Raw genomic sequence first — 27,949 nt, forward strand, 5'->3', positions numbered from 1 at the left:
GTTCCTGCTCAATCTGGAAATCCAAATAGTTATTTCTGATATGATAAAAGCATACAAGAAAAACAGTCCAACTTAGAACATGAACAACCTGTTTGGATGAAAGATGGTACTAAATAGTCCTGGATTCCCACCTCCAGCGTGCATGCCTTCTCATGCCATACTGTAAAGCCCCTGCATGAGGAAATAACTGAACATAGCACTGGGAAACTATTCTATTACTTATACAACAAGCTGAAAAGCAAAGGTCCCCTTCTGCACCATGTTTCCCAAGCTTCTTCCCTTTTCTGTTGGCCCCACGCACAATAACTATGGTTTTATATAATGCAAACTACCCCCAAAAAGTGCTGGAGCAAAGCAGACCAGCTGCTTTCAGAGACTTTCCACAAGTGCTCTTGGATGAGATGACAAAGTCAATTTTTATGAAGTGTACGCAGCAAAGCCTGTGAGCAAAATTGCATTCTCCTTTCTCTCTCTTAGGGCAAAAAACCCAGCTGACCTTAAGGATAAACCGAACAATTGCAAGACAGGCCTAAGTAACCTTGAAACTTAAGAAAAAAGAATGCTAGAAAGAATTTTTTTTTTTCTGGTTAGTGAACTAAAACTTGGATATTTAACTTTGAGAAATAAATCAGGGATGTCAATAAATAACATTTCACCTAAAAGGGCTACTTTTATACACAAATCACATTAAATAAACGCAATGAAATGAAACGCTTGCATGTTTCACCAGTCCTTGGAACGAACTTTGTAAAAGAAAACCTGCCCAAAGAGCAAAACCCCATCCCAAACTGAATAACCCACCATGAGAGAGTGACTTGGCAGGTGTGAGAGCATTTGCTGTTTCCAGAGACTCCTCTGGCAGAAGCAGCAGATTCCTGAGGCTCACGCCCTTCGGCAGGCAAACGCGACAGCTATAGGATAGACCTCAAAACTTGGCCCGGATGGTCAGCTAGGACGAGGAAGGCTGCTCCCTGCTATAAATCTCAGATACTTATACTACAGTAGCTTCCCAGAGGTCCCTATGTAGAGGAGAAAAGGAAATCTCTGCATCCCAACCGGAGCAAGGCTGTGCAGAAAAGAAGGAAGAAATTTAAGAGAAGAATGCAGCAAGTTTTCTGCAGCTAGGGAAAACAGTGTGCATCTTCCAAAAAACCCCCCAAATAAAACCCCCAAAAGAGCAAGAACACCTCCCTCCCCCTTCTCAAGGTCTCAGTCCTTATTCTAGATGGGAGATGGAAAGCTTGCAGCACAGGAGTTACAACCCAACGTCATGTTTCCCTGTTTTTATAATATTTTAGGCTGGAGCAGAGCTCTGGAGCTCACCTGGGCCACCTTCCCTTCCTCCCCCAAGCACAGGTAACTTTGAAGTTATCCTACTCAGGGTCTTTTTCAGCCAAATTCTGAAATCTCCAAGGATGGACATCTCACAGCCTCTCTAGGTGACCACTCTCAGGTAAAGACCTTGCAGATGACCAAATTGAGAGCCCTCCATGCTGCAGCTGTGCATCGCCTCTCACCCTTCCCTTGTACACCATCCATGGAAGACCCTGGTTCTGTCTTCACTATTGCCCCATTAGGTAGGTGAAGATGACAGTTGGATCCACTCTCAGCCTCCTCTCCAGGCTGAAGAAGCCCAGCTCTCGTTAAATGCTCACATTAACGCAATGCCCTCTAAGAAGACGCAGCAGACCCATCTGGTCCTCAGCGAGGAAGAGGCTCTCCCCCATACCAATTATTCAACGGTTGGGACGACATTCCTGGAATGATCAGGCTGCAGCACCATCTGTTCAGCTATGCTGGGCTGTCTGGTACAGGGGTAAAGCTTCGTTTCTGCACGACAGCGCTTTCCAGAGCCTGGTCTGATCCTCCTCGCGGAAGCTGGGAGATCTCAAAGATCTTGTTGCTTTTCCGTTCCAAGTGCCGCAGGTACCTTTCCATGCTACACTTGTTAAGAACCAGCAGTACCGCACAGACCTCTGCTATCCAAAGACGTCCATATGTAGTTATGTTGTCCCAGCCCACTCCAGCAGAGAAAAGGAAATAAAAAACAGCAGCGACATCACTTCACGGTGCCTTGGAAAGCACCCAGATTGCACAACACGTGGTGCGGCACAGGAAGCCTAACCAAACACGCAAACGGCTCCGGCGTGCTTCACCCTCTTGGTTTCATGCCTTAGACTTCTTTCCCATTTCACTGAGCATTTTGTGGGCAAGAATCCCATTTTGAGGATTAGACCTGTCCTCTGCTGTTTCCAGCCCAGAAAAATTTGGCTTTTTTTTCCCCCTTCCTCACTTCTCCAGTGCTTAAGGTGGTATCTGGATGGCCAAATGGAGAAGAGTTGAGAAGACTTGCCATGGGCACAACCACCAAGGACTGCATGAGGTTGGATGAGCCCACCTTAGTTATCACAGGGAATCACAGAATGGTTTGGGTTGGAATGGACCTTTAAAAGTCATCCAGTTCCAACCCCCCTGCCATGGGCAGGGACACCTTCCACTAGACCAGGTTGCTCAAAGCCTCATCCAGCCTGGCCTTGAACACTTCCAGGGAGGGGGCATCCACAGCCTCTCTGGGCAACCTGGTACAGTGCCTCACCACCCTCACAGTGAAGAAATTCTTCCTTACATCTAATCTAAATGTTCCCTCTTTCAGTTTAAAACCATTACCCCTTGTCCTGTCACCACGCTCCTTGACAAAAAGGAGTCTTTCTTGGAAGCCCCCTTTAAGTACGGAAAGGCCACAATAAGGTCTCCCCGCAGCCTTCTCTTCTCCAGGCTGAACAACCCCAACTCTCTCAGCCTTTACTCACAGCAGAGGTGTTCCAGCCCTCGGACCATTCCCGTGTCCCTCCTCTAGACCCGCTCCAACAGGTCCGTGTCTGTCTCGTGCTGGGGACCCCAGAGCTGGACGCAGTGCTCCAGGGGGGTCTCACCAGAGCGGAGCAGAGGGGCAGAATCCCCTCCCTCGACCTGCTGGCCACGCTGCTCTGGATGCAGCCCAGGATACGGTTGGCTTTCTGGGCTGCAAATGCACATTGCCGGCTCGTGTCCCATAGCCACCGATACCCCAAGTCCTTCTCCGCACGGCTGCCCTCAATCCACTCATCGCCCAGCCTGTATCCAGGAAGGAGAGGAACAGCTCCTACAGTGGCAAGCAAGAGGACTCTTCCATGTAGCCCTCTGTCCTTGTTCCAGAAAGAGTTTGGGATGCTGCAATCTCTTGTCAAAAATCAAGTCTCCAGCCGTGCAGAGGAAATAACAAAGCCTTCTCCTCTAAAAGAGGCTCTGCAGCTTCTGGAGCAAGGCAGGAGGAGAGGTTAATGTGTTTCAGTTCTGACTACCTTAAACCTCATGCATCCATGAAGTCTCAAGACCCAAGAAGGTGGCTGCAGCCTCCTCGGGTGAGCGCAGAAGTAGGTGTTTCGTAAGAGCTGTGCCCTCAATCCCAGCCGTTTAGGCCATTTATGGAGATTTTGTGTTCATCCTATTCAAAGCGTCGCCTGAATCGACAGGGCACATAAAACATTTAGTGTTTGACAGCTCTAAGGATCAAAATTCTTCAGAGGACTTGCTGCATTATTTCCAATCGGGGAAAAGTGCAGAAACCTGCCATTAAATCCTGTTCTCTGGGGTCTGAAGGTGGGCTGTGCATTACCATAACTACATGCCTATTTGTCAACAGCCACATACTGGTTTCAAAATGATATATTTCTAGCAGCTTGCTTTTGTTCCTCCTCCTCCCCCAAATTTTAGAAGAGCTACAGCCGTGCACAGAAATAAAAGAGTGCCATTTGCTAATTTGGTACTAAAACAAAAAGGCAAAAAAATACAGAGGCCGCAAACCTCCCAGCTTTTTCATTCAGCTTGAGCTATTCAAGGCTTTTAGTACCCTGCCAGCTCTGCCTGCTGCTGGGCACCCTCAGAGAAAAGCACTCCCCATATGCTACCGAGCAAAACCGATGCCTACATCATCACAGCCTCGAAAATTAGCGCTGCAGCTACCCATGCATGGAGTGGCAGCGTATCCTCCCTTGCTATCGCATCTCGCGTTGTAACTCATGCTCCTGCTGGGGCTGTCCTGGCTGCGCAAGAACTGCTCTTGGTTTTCTTTTTATAAGATGAGTGATAACTCTGTTTTCTTCCAAGAGGGGATCAGTAGCACTCGGTGAATTGCGTTGACCCTAAACGTGAAAAAAGACTTTGAAGTCTTGACTCCATGCTACAGCATTAAAGGCAAACACTTCTGAAATATAAAACCTGGGGTTTTGATCCTACTGTAGCACTAAAGGCCTAAAAAACTACGTCATGCTGCCTCTGCAATGATAATCATCATCTTTGGTGGGCCCTGATTTGTTACAGTGAGGTCGCAGATAAGAAGGGTCCCGTGGCAGGACATGTTATCACGTAAGCTATTAATGATAACAACATTTAATTACCTTAATCCATTTAATAACACATTTTACTAAAATTAGCCAGATAAATTGCTCCGATAGTACTGTTTGAGCTGAATTACGCTCAGATTCCTGGTATTTAACCACTTCTCTGGGTATCTGAATACAGAGCATAGCTGTTCAGGGTGGGAACGGGGAGGAATGCTTCTTCTGCAGCATCTGTAGATCGGCAAGGCGCTCTTCTAATCTCCTGAAAACTGTTCCAAACATTCCCTGGTCCCTAACAACTGGTTTTGTTCTTTGGAAAGACAAAACGAGAAGAGTAAGCCCATGCCAAGTTTCATTTGCTCGGGACTAGGAGCTAAACAAGCGTTGATGAAGTGCCACACAACAACAGTTCCTGCTTTTGTTTATACAGCACATACTGGGCAGTCCGCAGTAATAGATGGAGTGTCTGTGCTCAGTTTCCAGTGGGAACAGATTGGTCTGGAAAACACTCCAGCACTGGGTTTTCATTCGCCAGCAAAGGATCCTGAAGCACATGGCGTGGAGGTTAGCCAGCTCCCCCAGACAGACGACTTGGGCAGCTGCCAGAGCATCTCTCAACACCCCATCGCTGGTATTCTGGTTTTTCCCAGGTCGTTTCCCAAATGCTACTCTGCACCTCGTTGGGATCACTTCGCAGTTTTACCTACGTTGCATCCAAAGAGACGCACGCGGAGGTCTGTGGCAAGATAAAGTACATCAATCCACTTTTCCTCTGCTGTTGCACAGATGGGGAGTGACAAAAAACAAGCCAGTAAAACCTAGCTTAAATCTTTGCAGCTTCATGAAATTTTCTTATCTTATCAGGATAAGCCTACGTCCTAGCAGCAAGGACTCTGCCATGCAGGAGACCCTGGTTTCATCACCTGGAAGCTGGACCAAAGAGGGCATTAAGCTCTTAAACAGATCTCACATTGCTGCAAGTTTATTTTCTTGGCTGTAAGGCAGAGAATTGAGGACATTAAGTGAGGAAGTAACCCAGAAGATGATCAGCGTGACAAGATCTGGCTGAACACCCGCCCTTGGTCACTGTGAGAAGAGCCAGAGCTGCTGAAGCCCCGGCTGTTTTCAGCCGCCGGAGCTATTCGCAGGCAGGAACAGCTCCCGGCTTGAACTCAGCCCATGCCCAGCAGGCAGGCAGTCCAAAGAGCTGAAACACAGTGTCCTACTGCCTGTTCCCAGCACCTTGTACTGACTTGTAAGGCTTCCCCCACAATTTATGCATGTTCTTCGCCATCATGTCAAAGCCACAGTCTTTCAGTTCACATTTAACTCTTTAGGAATCATATGGTGGAGCATGTAAACGGGCATACAGCTACATTTCAGAAAGATCTTCCTAGCAAAGCAATGCTAAACTTTAACACTCAAAGTTACAGAGTTTTCCCTCAGACTCCTCATTCGGAAATAAGTCCTGCATCCCTGTCACACCCTTCCCTGCAGCATCTTTTTCAGACAACCCGTGGGAAAGCAGCTTAGGTCTGACAAAGGTCTTGCCAGGAAGGCACACTTCCCTGCTCCGCTTTCCCTGCACCCCGTGGTAACTTTGCTGAATTTTTCAGCTAGTACCATCATTTTATTGTGCATTTTTCCAAGCCCTACAACAGCAGGCACAAAACTGCAGCCAGGCGGTCAAGTTCATAGAATCATATAAACACAGAAGAGTTTGGGTTGGAAGGGACCTTTAAAGGTCATCTAGTCCAAGCCCCCTGCCATGGGCAGGGGCATCTTCAACTAGATCAGGTTGCTCAGAGCCCCATCCAACCTGACCTGGAATGTTTCCAGGGATGGGGCATCGACCACCTCTCTGGGCAACCTGGTCCACTGTTTCACCACCCTCAGCGTAAAAAATTTCCTCCTTATATCTCACCTGAATCTCCCCTCTTTTTGTTTAAAACCATTACCCCTTGTCCTATTGCTACAGGCCCCTACTAAAAAGTCTGTCCCCATCTTTCTTCTAAGTATTGAGCATTGAAAGTATTGAGTATTGGAACTAATAAGTATAGAAAGGCCAAAAGAAGGTCTCCCCGGAGCCTTCTCTTCTCCAGGCTGAACAACCCCAACTCTCTCAGCCTTTCTCCATAGCAGAGGTGTTCCAGCCCTCTGATCGCTTTTGTGGCCAAATATACCATCCCTGCATATCTCCTGAAAAAAAGGTGGAATCAGCTGGCAGAGTTGTTATGCACGTGTAGTGACATTTATTCATATGGAAGTTATCAGGACTAGCATCGTACCATCAAAACTCATGAGCTGTACAGAATGAGCTCCCAAATCTCCCAGGACCCAAAAGCACGAATGGAATTACATGACTGCAAAAGAGAGTAAGCTGTCCCCTATCTATCAGGAGGCTGAGCTAGGCTGAACTGACACAAGTGCAAAACAGATTTTACACGTTTTTCTTGGAGAATTTCAATGCGGGGAGGAAAAACAGGTGACACAAAGACATGAAAGGAAAGCAGTAATAGTAGCTGAAGGTGTTTTACTTTAATTGTATTACAAAAATAACTATATGCAACCTCCACGGTTGCCACTGAACAATAACACAGAAGATGTAGAATGAAGTGATTTATTCAAATGCTGAAAAAAAATAATCTGTTGCATAGGAATGCAAACTGATATAAACCAAGTCTTTCCCACTTACATGAAGAGCCATTTCTCCCTGGCAGAATGAGAATGGAAAAATACTTTCATATTTCACAAGGAAACATTTTTTATGATAACAGTCAAGCATTGCAAAAGGGGCCCCACGAGGCTGCAGAATCTGTGCTTGAAGGTTTTCAAGACCCAACTGCACAAAGCCCTGTGCAGCCCAGATGAATTCAACACTGACCCTGCTTTGAGCAGAGGTGCAGGCTGTCCAACCTGAACAATTCTGAGTCCACAACACACAGACAGTCTTTGTAAGGGGATACGAGCCACCACTCAGCATAACAGGAGAGCGCAGCAGCAGCTGCAGGTGAAGATGATGTTCAAGAAGGAAGGGCTGAGGGTAAGGAACTGTAGAATCATAGAAGGGTTTGAATTGGAAGGGACCTTCAAAGATCATCTAGTCCAACCCCCCTGCCATAGGCAGGGGCATCTTTCACTAGACCAGGTTGCTCAAAGCCCCATCCAACCTGGCCTTGAACACTTTCCAGGGATGGGGCATCCACAACCTCTCTGGGCAACCTGGTCCAGGCAGAAAGCATGATCTGTCTCTGGAAAGGAGCCTCTGAACTGGCAGTGCTGAGTGCTACAGCACGCTAGCAAGCATTATAGTAACCAGCGTCTCCAGAACAATTTCTGGAGCCTTTGGATCATGGGAGCTCTCATACCCTGGTAAACCTCCAGGTCTCTCAGTGTTGTTTAATCCCTAATCTTCTGCAGCTTCATTATGCAACCACATGCAAATCACTTCCTTTTTGTCTCCGTTTCTCTCTGCTTTTTGTGGTTTAGCCATTCCAGAAAAAGGCAGGAAGCGTACGGAAGACCCGACCAGGCTCATGCCCTGGTGTCTGTCAGCTACATGGCCGAGGAAAGCCCATTCACTTTTGCGTCAAGCCCAGGCATGAAATACATCCTCCCAAATTAATTCAAAATGCCCATGGACCTACACTTAAGACATCTGTACATCTTCAGGGTGCGTACATAGTTTATTATAATAAAATGCTGAATGCTTTCTAGTTATGGCAGATAGCAGCAAGTGTCTGAAATACTTAGAAACCAGAGAAAGACTGGGTTTGCTCATGACCCCATTTTATTCACTGCTGTTTCTTCTGTAGCTGCAACAGAGATGCAAAGCAACATGCTTAGAAGCAGCCAGAGAAAGTTGAAGTCCACAACAAGTGTTTTTGCCATGGTTTCCTGCCAGGAAAGGCAACACAAAGCCAGAGTCCTTCCCATGATGGTCCTTCAGCTACCCAGATTCAAAAGAGCCAAGCCAAGGAGTCTCACCTTCGAAAAAAAAATGCATCTCACTAGGTACAACAACTAACTGCCGAGCAGCATTTTTATGGAGATGCAGCTACAGTAGCAGTCATCAGGTACTTGAGAACAAACAAGTCTCCCAGTAGTAGCAAGCCTTTCAAGTTGTCCTTTGAGGTTTTTTAGGTTATACATCCCACAAGCAGCATGTTCTGGTTGGGCACCACAAGTGTAAGAGGACAGATGTAAAACAGTAACTTCTGGAGAAGATGGCAGCAGAGCACAGATGTAAGTGAAGGTTGGCTAAATGTGATCATTTATTCCTGTGATCCCAAGGCTGGAACCAGATGTGGGGAAGAAGCAGCTACAGGGACAATGTATAGAGTCTTTGGTGCAACTCGGAGGAACCCGTTCCTGTTCTTCACTTCTCCCAATTAGTGGGACGACGTCCATTAGCATGGCACTAACTACTTCAGAATAGACCTATTAAGGGATCTCAATATGTCTTAAGGCAGTAGAACACCTCTTCCCATTCCCACGTAGCTTTTCTGCCGCATTTAATTGTGTTTGATGCTGCTTTCTACAGCCCTAGAGGTTCTCAGGGCACTTTGGCCCACCTACGCAAAGCCAAGTCTGTCCCCAAACACTTCAGCAGTCAATATACCCAAATAGAAAGAGACCACCCCCCCATTGCTGGGGTTCCCCCAGCTTTGCCACATCGCTTAAGGCATGTCAACCCTCACAGGACCTACTCTGCCTTGTCTACACAGACTAAAGCCACTATGTACAGCACCAAGCATGGCAGAGGTCCAGGCTCAAGCTGTGCACCGCAGGCGCTGTCAAGCAGATGTTGCAGCCAAATTTCGATCTAGCACAGGAGCCAGCAAGTAGAGGAGGGACACGGTGGCAGCAGCAGCAGCAGGTATATCTCATGTCCCTTGGTTCATTTCCATCGTTCCTCACTGGTCCTATAACGAAGCCACAACACCGCATGTCGCAGCGACATGCCGGGTACCAGACTGAAGTCTATCTCATTACCGCAGACACTGCAGCAGGAGAAACTGGGTTAACCAGATCTCAAAGGAAAACAGCTAGCAGCTGCCAGTGAAATGAATATTTAAAAAAAAAATGATCTCACCTGCCACAACTGAAAACTTAAAACTTATCTCTTAGTCTGACCTTTTGGATAGCGTAGGCCCTCAGACTTCCCTGAACTAGTTTTAACTTCAAAATAGAAATACTGCTGTTTAAAGGGCTTTTCTTAGGAAAGTATTATTTCTTCCTTTTAAGAATTTGCTAGTGAAAAAATATCTGACCTCCATTCAGAAATTAGAGCCCAGTTTCTAGTTCAGACATTCTAGTCTCAATATTTGGACCTGGTTGTCCATCAGACCAGCAGAGCACCACGAACATGGGACGACCATCAGCTGCAGGTGTCTGGATGCTGGCAAGCAGCGAACCCCGATTTGAAGTGCGCGGCACAGAAAGTAATGAAGAAACTAGTCCACAGAAAACAAACCGCTTCTCCAGGTCCCCAAGTCCTGCCACCAGCAGCAGCAGTTTACCACGTAATCCAGGTCCAGTTCGCTCCCTTGATTATTTGCCATTTGCCTTCAATCCTCCCAGAATTAAAACAATAGCAGATCAACTTTCCTGTATCTGCCAGAATCAGAGGTCAACGTGACCCATAATCTACACGCTCATGCTAAGGGACCCCACAGTGCCATTAAATCTTTATTAATAGTTTTCTACCAGCCAACACATTGTTTTCCCTCAAACACCAGGCTGCCAGGACAGTTACCTGGATCTTTCTCTTTCCCTTTTTAATACATTGGCACAACATTAGCTTTTATTTAGACCTTCTGGTTTCCTTAGTTTCCAAGACTCACTGAAAAATGATGGTCTGAAAAGTTATTCCTACAGTTATTTAATCCCACAAAAGATTGGACCAGCTGATCTTTTGAGGTCCCTTCCGACCAGGGCTATTCTATGATTCTATTTGCCATAAATTATCCAATTTTAAAAAAATGCATCTAAACTTTACCCTCTGTCTCCATTTTCCAAACCACACTAGGTTAAATTACATTAGGAGGAGGCTGAGTTCTTCTGCATTTTCTGCATTACCAACAAGTATATCCCTTGCATCAAATAACAGGCCCGTACCGTGGCTAAGAACAAGTTTTGTACACATTGGCTAGCCACAAAGCTAACTTCTGAGCACTCATTTCTCCCTCTGCCATTTTGATCTCCTGAGTCAGTATCTAATTGATAATTCTGCCCTATCATTCTTCCCTTCTTCCTGATCACTGCATTTACCACCATAATTAGTATAGCTATCTTCCTTCTACGTCAGTCTGTTTTTAATTGTTGCAGCCTTCTCTTTTTAAGCTTTAAAACCATTTTTCTGTTTGAACTGTTGTAGTCACCCGAGTGAAGACAAACTTGCTGCTAGTTGGGCTTGTTCACCAAATACATGAACAGCTCTTGATCACCTGCACCCAAGCAACTACTCATTAACTGATCAGTTCCTGCCTCATTTTCCGTCCAGAGAAAGTCTTACAGGATTCCCAGGGACTAACAGGGTAATTTAGCTATAATTTAGATATTCTAAGGATAGCGAGATGCCTTTGGCACATCCTCGGGGATGTGGCAACAGAGGCTCTTTACCTGTTTGCCGTGGACAGAATAGGTATCTTCCAAGGCACCAAATCTCACGTAAGGGAGCAGTCCAGCAGACAAGCCAATGCTCTGTTAGGACACTTGCCCATCTGCAGATGCTAACCACAGCAGTCAGGCGAACCAACTCCCTTTCCAACATTTGCTACAAGTCTTCTTGAATTTGCTGTTGCAATTAAAGCAGTAACCACTACCCCCAGGGAAATGATGGAGGCGATTTAAACTCATTTGGCAAAACCAGCTACTAAAGAAAGTTGCACCTAACTCCTGAAAGTGGTTTGTTTTATTTTTATTTGTTTATTTGTTTTTAAAGGAGGAGGTTGGGGGATACCCTTCCTCCCCCAACAAACATTTCTCCCTGCCACTTGCTGTCTCCCATGCTTAGCTCAGCAGGCAGCTGCTAAACTCCCACTGGGGAATAGGGGCGGAGGCAGCATTTTTCTGGCTCCCCAGCCTCACCCATGGGGCTAATTAATATTCCTTAAGCACCACACCCCTAATTACAATAGACTAAGTGAGCACAAAAGTGCTTTGGTCTCAAAAGTTTGACTTGTATTTTTCCTGTGAATTTACATTCCACAGAATACCCATTAAGTCCATGTTTTTAATTACGGCATCAAAACCTCTTGATTAGAGTACAAAAACCCATCGACTCTGAAATTAGAGCACAAAAAGCTCATTCCCCTAGTCCTGCAGCGGAGCAGTTCACCAAGAAAACATTTCTATCCGAAGCAAAGGATGCCACGTCCCAGACAGTGACACACACTCAGCCCCGCAGTGAAAGAGCTTGGATAGGAGTTGAAAGCTCGCCTTATTAGAATAAATTAGGATAGAGCAGATTTAGCAATGCTAGGGAGGACCTGGGGCAGCTCTCTGTTACAGGCTGCAATATAATAGCTGGCCAGAGCTGTATAGCCCTTTTCAGAAGATCACGTGTGATGGGCTTACGCGGTGCAATGCCTCCAGGACCGTCCCGTGCGCCCCGCGCTTGCACAGACCGTGGCCCTTGACCGCATCCGCCGTCTACGCAGGACATGGGACGGGAACAGAGCCGGCAGTGTTTCTCCAAGCCCTTTTGAGTGCTTCCATGCAGTCGCAGCAAGTGAGGATGGAAAAGAGCAATAAAGGGCAAGGCTGTCCCCCTGCCAGGGAATGCTTGCTCTCAACAGTCCTCAACCGCTTCTTAAGCTCGCCTTTGCCGTCGATAGTTGTTGTATACAGGAGTTGGCCACATGAGCGCAAGCGTTCCATGGGGAGCAAGGCGTACGAAGGAGTATTTGACATTCTGTTACTTCACTTTAAGCACAAAAACCCAAACTGTGAACCTAATCAAAATACTGAAAAAACCCATGGAAACCAGATAATCAGCAACAGCAGGCAACTTTTGCTCTGCAAGAGTTTAAGCACGGCAGTGAAGCTCAGTCCAGAAGCCCATCAGCCTCTGCTGTCAAAACTGCTGACAGATCTCCATCTGCCCAGGAAAAAAGACTCTGGATATCCCTCCCTCCATCATCCCCACTCTCCCCAAGGCTTTACAGCTCGCTTGTTGACAGCTTCAAAGAGGGAAGCCCATGAGTTACAGCCTGCTCTTGCTACAAGCAGCATGGCACCAGGTAGCCTTTGGGGCAGCACAAAACCGAGAGAAGATGAGTTTCAATGGGATATTTTATTATCTAAGTTTTCACATCCAGAAGCGTGACCGAGCCCAGTGAAGCAAAAGAAAGTCACATTCACAAAACGCATTCATTTCAAACCTGCTATTAGTGCCATCAGCGACGAAAGGCTGTTGTATCTATAAGCCTGATGCCCACCTTCTTCCATAGAGAAGTCCCGTCATCCCCTCATCTGCCATCTCACAGCATCCCTCCGGGCTGCTCAGGAGACGAGTCTTCAGGGCGACCTTCCCTTCGGTTGACGACACATCCACCTGAAGGGTCTAATTTGGGGTGCTTTGCAGACAGGCTGCGAAAGCAAGTCGTTGCATGCCTCCCCGAGGAGAGCAAGCGGGCAGGCTATCTCCAGAGGGCCTGGCAGAGAGCCCTCCCCTCCGAAGCCGTGTGGGTGATGGCACTGCCCTCCCAATCCAGCCTCCCCCGGGGTTTTGCAACAGAAAGAACCACAGAGAAGCTGTTTGCTGGAGCCAGACGGCTCTTTCAGAAGAGCTTAATTAGTTGGGCTCCTAAATACGTGACGCTTAGATGGGAAACAAGGGGTTGCTTTTTTTTCGTTTGGGCTTTTCTTTTTTTTTTTTTTTTTTTTTTTTTTTTCCCCGGAAAGTTTGCAATCTACCCACTTCAGAGCCCATTCACAATACGCCTGCCACAAGAACCTGAACAGAGTAATTATAAACAGGAGGAGACCGCCCAGCAGCCACACGAGTTATTTCCCATACACTTACAGAGCCCTAATCCCAATGCTTTAAGACAACAAGACCTGCCTTAGATCTGCCTTATTTCAGGAAAAAAAGGAAATGAAAAAAAAAAAAAAGGGAAGCCTGACCTCACAGTATATTAGTTTTGAACTCGCAGCTGCAGCAGATGGCTTGCAAAGGGGATGAAGAATAGCCTCCAATTATAAAAGGAAGAGCAAGAGAGACCTGACATGAGAAGACGTCCTTCTGCCAAGCCAGAAGCTTAAATCAGGACAAGGTAAAACCCCATTTTGCCCAAGCAGAAGCACTTTGGAGAAGACCTAGACAGCCCCAGAGCCACAGTGTAATCAACAAAAGATCTGGGCTTTAAATCCTACATATTTAATATCTCAGGCAAGTAGTCAAGAAATGACACTGTATAATCCATTTTTAATGCTCCATATTCTTCTCCCGGATGTCACCTTCTGCCTAAAAAATTTCCTGAGTAACGATTTATCCTGAGTGGTTTAATATTAAAGTAAAATTACAATAGAGGAGGGATTCTGAGTGTAACGGTTCTCCCAGCTAGAAGTACCCATTTCATAAATGAGTTATTTTCTACTGATTGCTTTAGGACTGCTGAAAGAAGCTCTTTTATTCTTTCAAGTCAGAGGCATGCTGAGGTGTCGATACTAGCCTGGGATAGACACCATGGCCTGGCAGCTACTCTAAAACACTGCTTTTTTCTCCCCTTCCCACTCAAGGACATCCCTCCACCCTTCCTCACCCCCACTCTGTCCCCATTAGACTGAACAATGACGACCACCAACCTGCTGTCATTCAAACCCACCTCCTCCTCCTTCTAAATTCAATCCACTTTAATCATTTTTTTAGCAGGGCCCGTAGTGATAGGACAATGGGTAATGGTTTTAAACTAAAAGAGGGTAGATTCAGACTACACATAAGGAAGAAATTTGTTACAATGAGGGTTGTGAAACACTGGCACAGGTTGCCCAGAGAGGTCGTCGATGCCCCATCCCTGGAAACATTCCAGGTCAGGTTGGACGGGGCTCTGAGCAACCTGATCGAGTTGAAGATGTCCCTGATCATGGCAGGGGAGTGGTCTAGATGACCTTTAAAGGTCCCCTTCAACCCAAGCTATTCTGTGATTATCCACATATCACGATCCCATAAGCTAACTCTGTAAAGAACAGTTTATTAGCTCTTCTGAGCCTACAGTTTGATATCATAGTGATACCATGCTGATATTCCTGCCCTGCTGTTTTTTCCACTGTGATCAGGCAGAAAAAACCCCAACCCAACAGTGGCAGCACAACCATTACAGCTTTTTGGCTTATTTCCTCCTATGGGAAGCATCAAGTGGCATTTTCAATAGCTTAAAATGCAAAGAGGTATGTTTGTCTCATTTTATGCAGCACCAATTGCCTACCCTTTACTTCTTTTGGACCATGTCTCGGATCCTGCAGCTTCTCCTACATTGCAGAATTCATGAATGTGCCATTTACTTTGTCAGGTTTTGCCAAGATTTATTTTATTTGGGCTCTGATTAGGCCAAATGACTTATTGTCACTCAAAGACTAGTCTTGAACTAATGCTTGAAACCACTATTGTGCTTCCAGTTGTCTTCAACTCACCAAGCAACTTGGAGAAAGTCGCTCTGAACAATGTCTCTGTTTCCCAAACCGTACAACTGGGAAAACCCTGACCTACTTGGCAGGAGCGTGGAGAGCCTGCACTCTTTTTTTTTTTTTTCTTTTTAATGATTTAAGACAACCCAAATGCGAGGCACTGGAGAGATGGAATTCCACAAAGTCATTAACAGAGCACCAGAGGGACAGCTTGAAAGCTAGTTATCAGTATTTTTCCTGTAATCCAAAATCCCTCTCTCAATTTGCCAAAAGCCTAATCAAACAAACTTTACATCATGCTTTGACAGTTGCCAAACTGAGGTTTGTAGACGAGGAGAGGGCTGCTAATGAAAGGGGCTACTGCAACCAGCAGAAAAGGCAGGATGAATATTTACTAGCCAACATGGCACAAATGTAGAGGAAAGTGACTGTCTTTTCAGATAAAGGTCACAGATCCCCAATTTAAATGTGCTGGGAAATGCACATGGAGCCTCATGCAACTCCTCTCATCATGGGCTTCCACATCCCAAACTAGCTGAAGTGTCCAGACACCTTTGAGCGCGATAAATAAAGATTGTACCTTTATGGAGCTACCACAAAAAGTGCACAAGTGCAGCAGACTGCCCCAGGGTAAGAAAAAAGACAGACCTGGAGGCTGTTCAATTTTGGTCCTTCCTAAACAACTGAGGGGAAGCAGGGGGAAAACAGTAGAGTAGAGTAGAGTAGAGTAGAAGACAGGATAGGATAGGATAGGATATTTTCAGTTGGAAGGGCCCTAGAATGATCATCTAGTCCAAATAAATCACAACTAAAGAATAGCAGTGAATTTGTGCAAAGTGAAGCCTGTTCCTACTATCATGATGTAGGAATTCACGAGGGTCTTCTGCCCTTTTATCAAAAGCAGAGCCAAGCCTGCTTGCTCACTGCACTGAGATTTAGTTTTGCTCCATCTCATCTGCCACTGAAGGCAGTGGCTGAGGCTTGCAGCATGCTATCGCTACCTCTCCTTGTCCCACACACTGGATGCTTGAGCCCTCCGCCGGCCGCGTGAAAAGGCTTCTCTCCCTTTGAAAAAAGGGCTGTTTGTTCCCACATAGCGATGGCATTCGGCTTCAGGGCTGGACCCTCTCTGCAGGGACAGGGGCAGACAAAGGCTGAGCCAAGGCTCCCAGCTTGTCGCTGATGCCCACGTAACGATGTTACAGACCGACCTTGTTCTGGAGAACGGCAGCAAGTTCATGCTCTCGTGACTTGGAAAGTTCACTGCACTGAACATCTGCCTGATGTACATTGACACTTTCAGTGGCAAAAAAACCCCAAACAAGTGGGAGGATTTCAGGCATCCAGCTCCAAGTCATGCTCAACCTTCTTCATCCTTCTAGAAAATATGAAAACTCTGGGGACAAGGAGTCTCACCATAGGTTTGTCAACACCTGCTACAATGGATTTCAGCCTCTACCAGTACCTACTAATTGCTGAAGAGTAATGGACACATTAAAGTTCATTTGGAGAGTGCTTTACTGTCTGAGCTTTGCTCAGAAGAGGTTCTGCATTTGTTTGCCACAGTTTATTCATCCGTAAAATAACACTATCCCCTACGGCATAGAAGACCATGAGAGATGGTCATAAAATCCTCTACGTGAAGGTCATAAAAATGGCCCAGAGTCTGTGCTGAAGACTGATTGTAAGCTGAAACAAGGAGCATCACAGCTGAGGGACAAAGCCTTTGCTGATGAACAAAGAGCCAAGACAGGCTGTCCAGATTCACTGGCCCTCCCAGAAAGGTCAACTGTCATCTGATTTTCCCATCCTGCCCCATTCCACTCAAGGCTACATCCTCCACAGCATAGCTGGAAAGGAACTCCCATTCTGACCTCAATCCCTACCACCCCAAGCCTGGGGTGACTTGAACCAACAAGGGCAGGGAGGATTTGGGCAAAGACACCAAGTTACAAATTAGCCATTAATAAGCTGAGACCCAGGTATCCCTTCCCTCCTGAAATCTGCTTAAAGCAAGGTAAAGCAACATCTCAGGGATTACCAGGTCCTAGCTGAGTTGGTCACATGTCACCTGGACCTTACGTGGTGCCTCTTACCACCCTTGCCCAAACGTCCATCCAACAGCCTCTCCACCCACCTTCACGGGGTCTGGTAGCACATGTAAGACACTGTAGAGCAGTAGATGGTTCCTGCTCTGAAGAACTTACGACTTGAATAGAGAGGGTCAAGAAAGTGGAGATAAACTAAGCAAAATGATTAACACCATTGTAGCTATTGTGTTCTCTCAGATGCTTGCCTTGGTAAATCTACCCGGTAGAGTCCACCCACCTTCACGGGGCCTGGGATGAGTCACAGTGTCCACCCAGTGCTCTGGTAAATTGGAGAATTGAAGGATGGGAAACAACTCTGCCCCTTTGCAAATGGAAGTGGACCAGGGACTTGGCCACTGACCAGCAGTGGAGTTTTGGCAAGGTGGGCACACGCTGCCTTCTGGCTCCTTGACCCACTTCTAGCCCTGCTAGGACTGCTGTTGCCTTACTTACCTTTACATTTCCCTCAGCAGCTTACAGTACAGCCACCAGAAAAAAGTATGGGCCAGAACCCCAGAAAGCCCACAAATAAATATGCTCTCCTTTGAGGGATTTTTTTAGTTTTTAATAGGGACATTTTCCAAGCAATGTTCTAGAATCTTAAATTCAGCTGACAAATTCAAAACTCCCTGACATCTCTGTAATTAGCTGCAGACAGCTGACTTACACTTTGACAAACAGTGCTATATTTGCTCTGAACGGCTGTGTTCCGCGTTGCTATTTAGTATTATTCATTTTGAAGTACTATCCTTCACCCCGGAAGCTCAAGCCATGCAGACACCAAAAAGATTCTGCACTGTGCAAGATGGGGTCAGCACTTTGCAATTTCCTGGTCTTTTATTTCAGCTCTCCGAGCACACACAAGCGAGAGACAACAGGATCCAAATCTCTTCCTAACCTTTTACCATTCTCAAGCCAAGGACTGCATTGCCTGATTAGTTTACTGGAGGAAACCAGCTTCTCAGTAGGCATTTGATTACAAGAAGCAAATTCTCCAGGGAGAAGAGCAGACTCTTGTTTAAGCACCTCTGTTTATCCCTGTGCACAATGCATCCCCATTCACCAGGCAGCGGTGCACTGATCACCCCCTCCCTTCCCATTCACAATTAAGAGGTACTGCATCATTTATATGACCTATTTGCATGCCAAAGCTGTATCTCAGTACCATAGCTGTACGTGATCAGTAACTGGCCCTGATCTAGTTTTTACAGATAACCAGGGTGGGCTTACTTCTTTACCTCCCTACATGTGAATGTCACAGTGTCAATGAAGGGAGGGATGTGGTGGAATCATAGAATGGTTTGGGTTGAAGGAGACCTTTAAAGGTCATCTAGTCCAATCCCCTGCCATTAGCAGGGACATCTTCAACTAGATCAGGGTGCTCAGAGCCCCGTCCAACCTGACCTGGAATGTTTCCAGGGATGGGGCATTGACCACCTCTCTGGGCAACCTGGACCAGTGCTTCACCACCCTCAGCATAACAAATTTCTTCCTTAGATCTAGTCTGAATCTACCCTCTTTTACTTTAAAACCATTACCCATTGTCCTATCACTACAGGCCCTGCCAAAAAGTATCTCTGTCTTTCTTATAAGCCCCCTTTCTATATTGAAAGGCTGCAATAAGGTCTCCCCAGAGCCTTCTCTTCTCCAGGCTGAACAACCCCAACTCTCTCAGCCTTTCCTCACAGCAGAGGTGTTCCAGCCCTCGGACCGTTTTACGTGTCCCTCCTCTGGACCCGCTCCAGCAGGTCCATGTCTGTCTCGTCCTGGGGACCCCAGAGCTGGACGCAGTGCTCCAGGGGGTCTCACCAGAGCAGAGTCAAGGGCTAGAATCCCCTCCCTCGACCTGCTGACCATGCTGCTCTGGATGCAGCCCAGGATATGGTTGGCTTTCTGGGCTGCAAGTGCCACAGTGCTGTAGGTGCAAAATTATTTCAAGTCAAAGACGCTAATTAAAATCTTTACTATCTTATGAGCACACATGAACCTCATATCCAATAAAAGAGTCCTTAGAATGAAGTACTGCGTTTTGAGACTTAGTCATCATAGACTGCATACATCACCTGTGGTCTCTTCACAGCAAGGACCAGAACAGGCTCTCAAGGCTGGCTATGGCCATGACTGCCAGCTCCAGCCACTTCCAGCTCTCCTCTGGACAACCTGAGGACACCAACACCACCTCCAGTGAGGTGCCACTTCCCTACCTGCTCAGGTGGACCTCACTGCTTTGCAGAGAAAATTTTAATTTCTTCAGGAACTGCCCAACTGGCTCAGCTGCCACCACAGCACATTGAGCAAGCACACCCAAACCAGAAAGCCACGGTTCTAGTTACAGCTCACAGACCAGAATTTCGCTTCATCTGAGAGTACGTCCAGCTCAGTCTAGCTCTGCTGAGGGTCCTCGATGCTCAGGAAGCAAATGGCAATTCTCAGTCAGACCACTCAATATCCAACCTTGCTGTAACTGCCATTCCTCAGCCTTTTGAGGAGCATAACAGTCACATTTACAACTGTGCAAATAAATAGATATCTGGGGCTTTAAACGTAGATGTTTCATTACCGCTTAAGAGGTAGAACATCATCAGTCAGATTAAAGTTAAATCTTCCCCCATCTCTTTATAAGAGGCTTAGCACTTATGATGTTTATATTGTTAAACAAGTAGAATAACACCTGAATTCAACTGCGGAGTTCAGGTTGCTGCACATCATAGGGATTTACAGGCATTCATGAACTCCAACCTCTCAAATTTGATTTCTGATACAAATCTGTATCAGAAGGAGGCACACACGCTAAAGGTCAAATACTGCTATCTCCATACAGAGCTTGCATTAACCAGGACTGGCCTAACAACCCAGGCAGGATTTGAATCAATCTGCCTCTAGCACAGATGTGCAGATGCTCGGCGATTTCTGCCACCCATGAGCCCAGGGTCATTCCAGAACAGCATCCTTTGGCATCAGGGGGAGGAAAGTCTGGATTCACAGGGCCTTCACTGAGTTCAAGATACAACAGATAGTATCTAGCACAAGGCTAGAGAGAGGAGTCAACTCTGAAGTCCCTGCAGTTCAGCTTCTGCCAGTCCACACTTAGTGCTGTTGTGGACAAGAGTCCTGATGACTCTGTGTATGGAAGTCCACAGATGACAGAACATGAAGGTACAAGTCTTTGAACAAGCTATCACAAAGCAAGAGTTTTTTCCCCCCTCAATTCCGTCTTCCATGCTACTGCAGGAAAATTGGTGTTGACAGACAGACCAACTGGCAATAGTAAAGGAATCATAGAATAATAAAATGGTTTGGGTTGGAAGGGACCTTTGAAGGTCTAGTGCAACACCCCTGCCATGGGCAGAGACATCTCCCACTAGATCAGGCTGCTCAGAGCCCCGTTCAACCTGACCTGGAATGTTTCCAGGGATGGGGCATCAACCACCTCTCTGGGCAGCCTGTTCCAGTGTTTCACCACCCTCAGCGTAAAACATTTCTTCCTTAGGTCTAGTCTAAATCTACCCTCTTTTACTTTAAAACCATTACCCATTGTCCTATTGCTACAGGCCCTGCCAAAAAGTCTGCCCCCATCTTACTGAAAGTATTAAGTATTGAAAGGCTGCAATAAGGTCTCCCCAGAGCCTTCTCTTCTCCAGGCTGAACAACCCCAACTCTCTCAGCCTTTCCTCACAGCAGAGGTGTTCCAGCCCTCGGACCATTCCCGTGTCCCTCCTCTGGACCCGCTCCAACAGGTCCACGTCTGTCTCATGCTGGGGACCCCAGAGCTGGACGCAGTGCTCCAGGGGGCTCTCACCAGAGCAGAGTAGAGGGGGAGAGTACAATCCCTCGACCTGCTGGCCACGCTGCTTTGGATGCAAATGCTCTACCGTACCAGCTGGGTGACAGCAGATAACAGCTGGACCTCCATCTACCCAGGATATATCACTAATGAATCAAACACTGGGAATCTCAGTGCTTGGTATTACTTGCAGAAGCAACTTGAGTCCAAGAACAGCAATACATCAAAAGTCTAGTGTTTTATTTCTATCAATACTTACCGACTAAGTGTTCAGGGTCACAATGCCAATGCCCTTAACTGCGGACTAAAATATTTAAGCACAGCTGAGTCTGCACCCGAATCCTCATGACCTTCTTCCCATCTATCCATTCATTTAGATCACTTAGAGTATTTCATACTTCTGCTTGATTGCCAGAGAAGATATTTGCAGCACAACCTATGCTTTCAAATCCAAAGCACTGAGCTCAGATTTAGGTCAGCGATATGCCAAAGTTCCTTCTACTCTCCAGGTACAGCCATTACCCATCTGGCCAGCAGCCATGTGAGTAACGTGCATTTTCTTCCCATAGGCTACTACTGGAAAAGTTCACCAGAAATCATAGATTAATAGGAAAAAAAGAAAACCGGGAAAAAAAACAGACAAAATTTTTGATATGAGAGACACTGGGTATTGATGCAGAGATTCCCCCCACTTGCCAAATGTCAGCTGCAAAAGATGTGACTTTCTGGTGGCACAAATTTTCCCAGTCTAACTATGCCACTCAGACTTGGTGGATCAAGGAAAGGGTCAGAATTGCTTCCAAAACTTTTATATACTGATTTTAATGAAAGCAATAAATATTCTCAAGAGCATTCAAAGATCCGATCCATTTTTTGAGAAGATCAGGATTTTTTCAAAAGCCTGAAAATACTCTCTACCAACAAAGCCCTTGAGTTTTCCCCGATATATTCAGCATGTCTAAATGAACAGCCCTTAAAGGGATTTTGTTCTTGAACCAGCCTCTATCCTTGGTGTAGCTTGTTTGAACTCAACCATTAAAAAAAGTGAGACCTGTTCTGAACAGCTTCTTCCCTTTTACATAATATTTACAGTGCAGGGCTGGAAGTGGGAGAGGTCAGAAAGTGCTGGGCTGCCCAAATGGAGACGATTTTATTCATGCCCTTTACATGACGTACTTCAGAGTTTGGTGGTTGTAGAGCATCGTCCCCTGCAGAAGTTCTTAGGAAAAACTGTATTCACAGATGGCACAGCCCCTGAGGAAAACAATATTTTATTAACACCCATAACAGCGTCAGTGAGTGTATCTTTTAAGCTTTATTATGCAAAAATGCATCATACTCTAATACCACAGGGGTTAGGTCCTCCATGGCAGTTTACCAGTTCCATAATTTTATTTCCAGTTTAGCCACAGGAATTAAACACATACTGTATGCTAAGTGTGAAGAAATCAGAAGGACAAAGAGTTGAAAGAAATCAGGTTTTAGAGGAACCCAAACAGTAACTAAGCACTAGGTCTGAGGAACCCCAAGCTTTTTCTGCAAGTCAGCGTGACCTCCCTGCAGCAGAGCAAGCCCAGCTCAGCCACCAGCAGCAGGGCTATCGGCTTATAATTACATATATAGGTATGTTCTCCATACAGTGTTGCAAATACACATGTGGCTTTTTTTTCTGGATTTGCTGTTTCTGGATCCTAAGGAAGCCCCGGCTTCATTGGATGATACACAAAGGGGGAGGAAATAGTGCCAGCCATGTTCCTGGCACACAGCCCACACACTTTGGTTTCCTAGTGGTACATTACAGCATCTATTGTAGAATAGCTACACTGACATTAGGTTTAATACTGAGGTGAGACAGTTCCCCTCTAGATTAACAATGCCAGCAAGCAGCTCAGTCCCCAGATAGCCAAGCAAGCAGAAGATTTCCTAAAGACAGGACTGTTCACAGCAAAACTGGGTGCGTTGGGTTGACCTCTGCAAAAAAAAGTGGCCAAAAAACCAAGGCATTGCCCTGCTTTAGTGGCACTTCTTGACCACACACCTCCAGAAGCGAGCAGCAACTCCCCTGCTACTTCAACATGTCCCGATGCTATCGGGGATTCAAATCTCTACAGAGGGTTTGCACTATCCTGATTTCTTTCTCTGGCTTTGGTCTGGCAGGGCAATTACAGGCATCTTGCAAACGCCTAATCCTTAAATGAACTCGACTCCAGTTTTAGTTTCCCGCAGAGCCTGGCGGGTGCCTCTCAAAGAGCGCTCCCTGCTACAGCAGTCAGCGGAGGAGCCGGTCGTATCACATTGTGCCAGCAAGGCTGAGACGTAGACAAGTGCTCGGTAAAAAAAAAAAGCTGATGCCATCAAGCTATCAACTGCTCAACACGATCTGAAGCCAGGAATACAAAATGGAAGTGTCAGTGCACGATCTCGTCCCTCGTGCAGGCAAGAGATTATCAAACCCAAAGCTGTCAGACAGGAACCAGGTCCCGGTTCCAGTCTTAATGAAGAGGCAGGGAGGGCTAAAGCAACCCCATCCCATTTTCTAGTGGCTCAGCAGGTCATTACTAGTCCAAGTACATAAGCCTGGCAGTTTCAGCACTGCAGTAAGCCACAGACTTGTTTTGATGCAATAAATCCCTTGAAAGAAAGAAAAAAACAACTTTGGCTGGGAACTAATCTTCTTTGATAAGAATCAGCGTGGGAACTGGAAGCTCCAGTAACAACTAGTCGAAGTCTATTTATACAAGACATCCATGCCAGAGATCTATAGGAGGACTGACATTTGAAAGTATGCACAGAGAAAATCTCCACTAATACACTCATTTCAGTAAACGAAAATTCACAAAATACAGTTTCAGCGGTTTCACAAACCTCTGTCTAGAAACTGCTATCTCATACTATGTTTTTATCATTGAACTATGGCTTTCAGATTATAACAATCTCTCTGATGGTGAGGCTAACATCTGATTATTTGGAAACAGGATGAATTTTGCAGCCAAGTCCAGGTCTTGCACTGGGCATCCATCCAAGGCTTTACCATGGGCTTGGGTGAACTCCAGGCACTCACTGCTTCATGTTCACTTCCACACCTGTAAAGCAATGACATCCACCCTCCCATCACCCTTCAGACAGGGGCCCAGGTTGGAAACACAGCTGATCAGGTTGGAATCACAGCTGATTTCAAAGTAAAACCAAAGGTAGAATATGAATTAGCAGGAGATGAAAATCAGAACCCTCATAGTAGGCTAACTTAGGAGACAGAAAACCAGCAAGACTGAATATAAGCATCTTTGACTCAGCTGATTAGGCACAGGTTTGTAGGTTGACCATTAAAAAGGAAAAGCAAAGATAGGTTTGGGTTTCTGCATGAAATAGTTGGAAGCTTGCTTCCAAAACTTGATTTTGCTGTGACCATGGAATCAGAGCGAGAAATCCTCAACACCTTTCCAGCCAGCACGTGCAGGACTATGGTCTTCAAGCTTGCGCCAGCGTGTTCTCAACTCTAACCATGGCTTTATCCTCCTGCATCTTTAACACCATGGGGACCACCTCTGTTCCCAGCACATACCATCTCCTGCCATGCACAGCAGTGCCTGCCCTCGCTGCTGTCCTACACACTGTCACAGAGCTTTCTGAAATGACTCTATAAGCCACCCAGAAACTCCAGCCAGTTGGATCGGCCACAAGAACTGCCTCAGGAGTCTTTGGCTTTAGAGAACTGCCTGCTGCTTTGATTAGTCTTCCTCTGCCCACACTAATCCCTTTCTCCCATCGTTTCTTTTTCCTTCAGGTAGATTTATCAAGGCAAGCATCCCAGAGAACAAAATAACTACACTTATATCAATAATTTTGCTTAATTTCTCTCTACTTTCTTGACCCTCTCCATTCAAGCCCTAAGTCCTTCAGAGCAGAAGCCATCTACTGCTCTCAATGTCTTAGACGTGCTACACTGAGCTCCACACCCAGAAACATCCATCACCGACACAGTTAACAGCAACTACCTTCCACTGCAGCCCTTTTTGAATGTTATGAATAATAATTCAGATCATTCCTGAGGCAGACAATAATATTCCAGCTCTACCACCTGCAGCTCCACGATGTATTTCATTAGTAACTCAAAACATCACCTGCCCCTGAGCCAATTACTTTATTGTCAATGTTAGCTTAATATCCCTGCTTGGAGCTGAGCACAGTTCAGGAGAACAGTCAAACTCAAATGGGTTCTTCAGTGCTATTATTTTCCCTTTTAGAAGCGGATCACCTCAAATTAAGACACTGGACCTGAGAAAGTCATCCACTGAAGAGCTGAGAGAGTTGGGGTTGTTCAGCCTGGAGAAGAGAAGGCTCCGGGGAGACCTTATTGCGGCCTTTCAGTACTTAAAGGGGGCTTATAAGACAGACAGAAAGAGAGTTTTTACCAGGGCCTGTAGCGATAGGACAGTGGGTAATGGCTATAAAGTAAAAGAGGGTAGATTCAGACTAGATCTAAGTAAGAAATTTGTTGCGGTGAGGGTGGTGAGACATTGGACCAGGTTGCCCAGAGAGGTGGTCGATGCCCCATCCCTGGAAACATTCCAGGTCAGGTTGGACAGGGCTCTGAGCAACCTGATCTAGTTGAAGATGTCCCTGCTTATGGCAGGGGATTGGACTAGATGACCTTCAAATGTCCCTTCCAACCCAAATTATTCTGTGATTCTATAAGTGACCCTTGGTACCTGGAATCTTTTGGGAATCCCCAGAGTTCAGCACAAGCCTTCAAGTGTAATTACTGAGTGCACCAAGCTGGTCTGGAAATGGATTTCCATCACTCAGATTTCTGAAACCCAGTACAGGACAAGATTTCCAGCATTTACTCACAGGACCGAAAAGGCTGACGGCAGCCACGGGACACAGGTGTGAGCAGGCGACAGAAGGCAGTGATTCCCCCAACAGACCACGCTTTCCAGAAGCACTGACATACCCAAGTAGACATTACCTCCAGCCCTGTAGTTTGGGAACAAACACTCCCTCTGAACCACTTATCTATTTAGAAGACGACAGCAGCCCAGATTAGAGACGTTAGCTGCAGACGGCTTTCAGTTTGGACGCCACGGCTGAGCTTTCACACCATCCATGAGGGTTTGAGACTCAAAGGACGAGTCACTGGAGAAATTCTCTATACCAAGAGAAGAGACTTTTATAAATTGCAAAGGTGATGTGTAACAACCACAGCCATTGTTTCTGAACACCTTTTTGATTCTTTTCTACCAAAAAGTGGACAGGGAAATTACCTTTCATGACACATGAGCGTACTGGGTCCACACTCAAAAAATGACTGACCTCCATTTGAATTTTAGGTATTTTTGACAAGAGCTCTATACTGCCATAAATCAATTCCGGCTACTAACGATTCAACTTGCTATCCAGTAGCTATATCTTTGATGTTTTGTTATTCCCTATAAACCTCACCACTCTTCTTCTGAGAATCCATAACTTTTTGATCAACAAATATATCACAGGCGAGATCACGTGCTTCTGGGCATAGAAGCGCCCTCAGGTCTAAAATAAGAGTTGTATTTTTAAAGCCAAAAATACATTGAAAGTCCTAGATAATTTCAGGAGTTTCCAGTATCAGGTGGGTGGTTAACAAAAACAAAAAGTCGCTTCAGATTCCTACTCTGCATTTAGTCTTTTAAACTTAAAGATCCTGTTTTAGGCATATGTTGATTTGATCCCACCCTGAGCCATGCACACCACCTAAAATACCACACGCGCACACATCTGGGTCTGAATCAAGCTGTATATACAGTATTCTTCTAGGCTCCTCAAATCACCATCCCAAGCACTGAGATCCAGGTTCCCCTGCACGCTTTATTAGCTGTATTCATAATTCTCCTGAGCGGGGCTGGATCGCGCAGCTCCACCATATAAATTGCTGTTTATTTCCCTGTTAAGTTATGAATTCATAAACACTTCTTCCACTCTACCCCGACGCTGTGAATGGCAACGGAGCTCCAAGGAATTAACAGGAAATGGGGTTTGGATTCAATAATAAAACTCAATCAAACATGAGTTATGCACCAACATTTATTGTGAACTTAAAATTACCCTCGACATTCCTAAGCGATTGCTACTTCACTGCTGCAGCATTTTCACCCTTGCAACAGGAAAATAAGGTCTCTGCAGCACTACGCTTGTCATCCTGTGTATGAAATGCTTTCTTTCCCTCACCTGCTTCTCAGGTGCTTACCATTATATTTACGGCCATCCATTCTCTGTATGTGCCTGGCATTGAACGAGGACCTCAAATCTCTCAGTAGAGGCAAATAGATTATTGTATCCAGGTGTCAAAACAGGAAAAAAAAAGTTGTTGTGTGACTGTGTCAAAACACTACAGGACCCAAATTTAGATTTTTTTGTAAATGAGGGCTTTTTGTTTTTTTTGTTTGGGGGTTTGGGGTTTTTTTTTTGGCAATTTTTATTTTTAAATATAGAATAATTAGGTAGGAGGAAACAATTAAACAATTGTTAAAATTCTTTTACTAAACCTATAATGAAAAAATTGAAGAAATGTAACATTACTATAGAAATGGCTAGATCCTTTAACTCTATTCTTACTGTTCAACAGCCAAACACAGCTTAAGTAATTTTCTTATTTTAAAGCTAACTTCATTTTTAAGGGTAACCTTTTTTTACAATTATTTCTTTTTACCTTGACGGCATCCGATTTTATTGGATATTAGATGTTGAGATGAGAGACCACTTCTTAGGGTGAATTGTGAGATGAAGTTACGCAGTGGTTCTCGGAGAGCGCGATAAAACTGTATTCCCTATTTAAAGGCACAACCAGTTTTACAAGGTGAATAATGCACTCACATTCCAGCAGATATTCAGCAGATGCATCTCCTATAAACAAGGACAGCACCATCCTGTAAAGGAAGGCTGGAAGAAAACCAGGCTGAACCATGCCACCGTTGCATATGTGCTCAATATAATGCTACTGTGGTCCTTGGACTACTCATGAGGAGTCACCAGAGGAAAAACCACCACCAGATGTGCAATCAGGAAGAGGAGACCACAAGACAAGCTTA

At 45.7% G+C, this 27,949-nt stretch overlaps 1 protein-coding gene across 4 annotated transcripts in view; it reads right to left on the minus strand.

Annotated features, from left to right (window-relative positions):
• ARHGAP39 (Rho GTPase activating protein 39) overlaps positions 1-27,949 on the minus strand; it is a 147,135-nt gene that overhangs the window by 81,615 nt on the left and 37,571 nt on the right. The window contains exon 1 of one of the 4 annotated variants that reach the window (XM_030011656.2): positions 12,824-13,198. The exons of 1 other annotated variant lie outside the window; for it this stretch is intronic. In XM_030011656.2, coding sequence (XP_029867516.1) covers positions 12,824-12,864 — 41 coding nt within the window. In that variant the 5' untranslated portion in view covers positions 12,865-13,198. Of the gene's footprint in view, positions 1-12,823; positions 13,199-27,949 lie in introns of those variants that run through there. 2 more of the 4 variants (XM_030011654.2, XM_030011657.2) reach the window with 2 other exon arrangements.

This window comes from Aquila chrysaetos, chromosome 4, assembly GCF_900496995.4.
Source record: "Aquila chrysaetos chrysaetos chromosome 4, bAquChr1.4, whole genome shotgun sequence".
In the NCBI taxonomy this organism is placed as follows: domain Eukaryota; kingdom Metazoa; phylum Chordata; class Aves; order Accipitriformes; family Accipitridae; genus Aquila; species Aquila chrysaetos.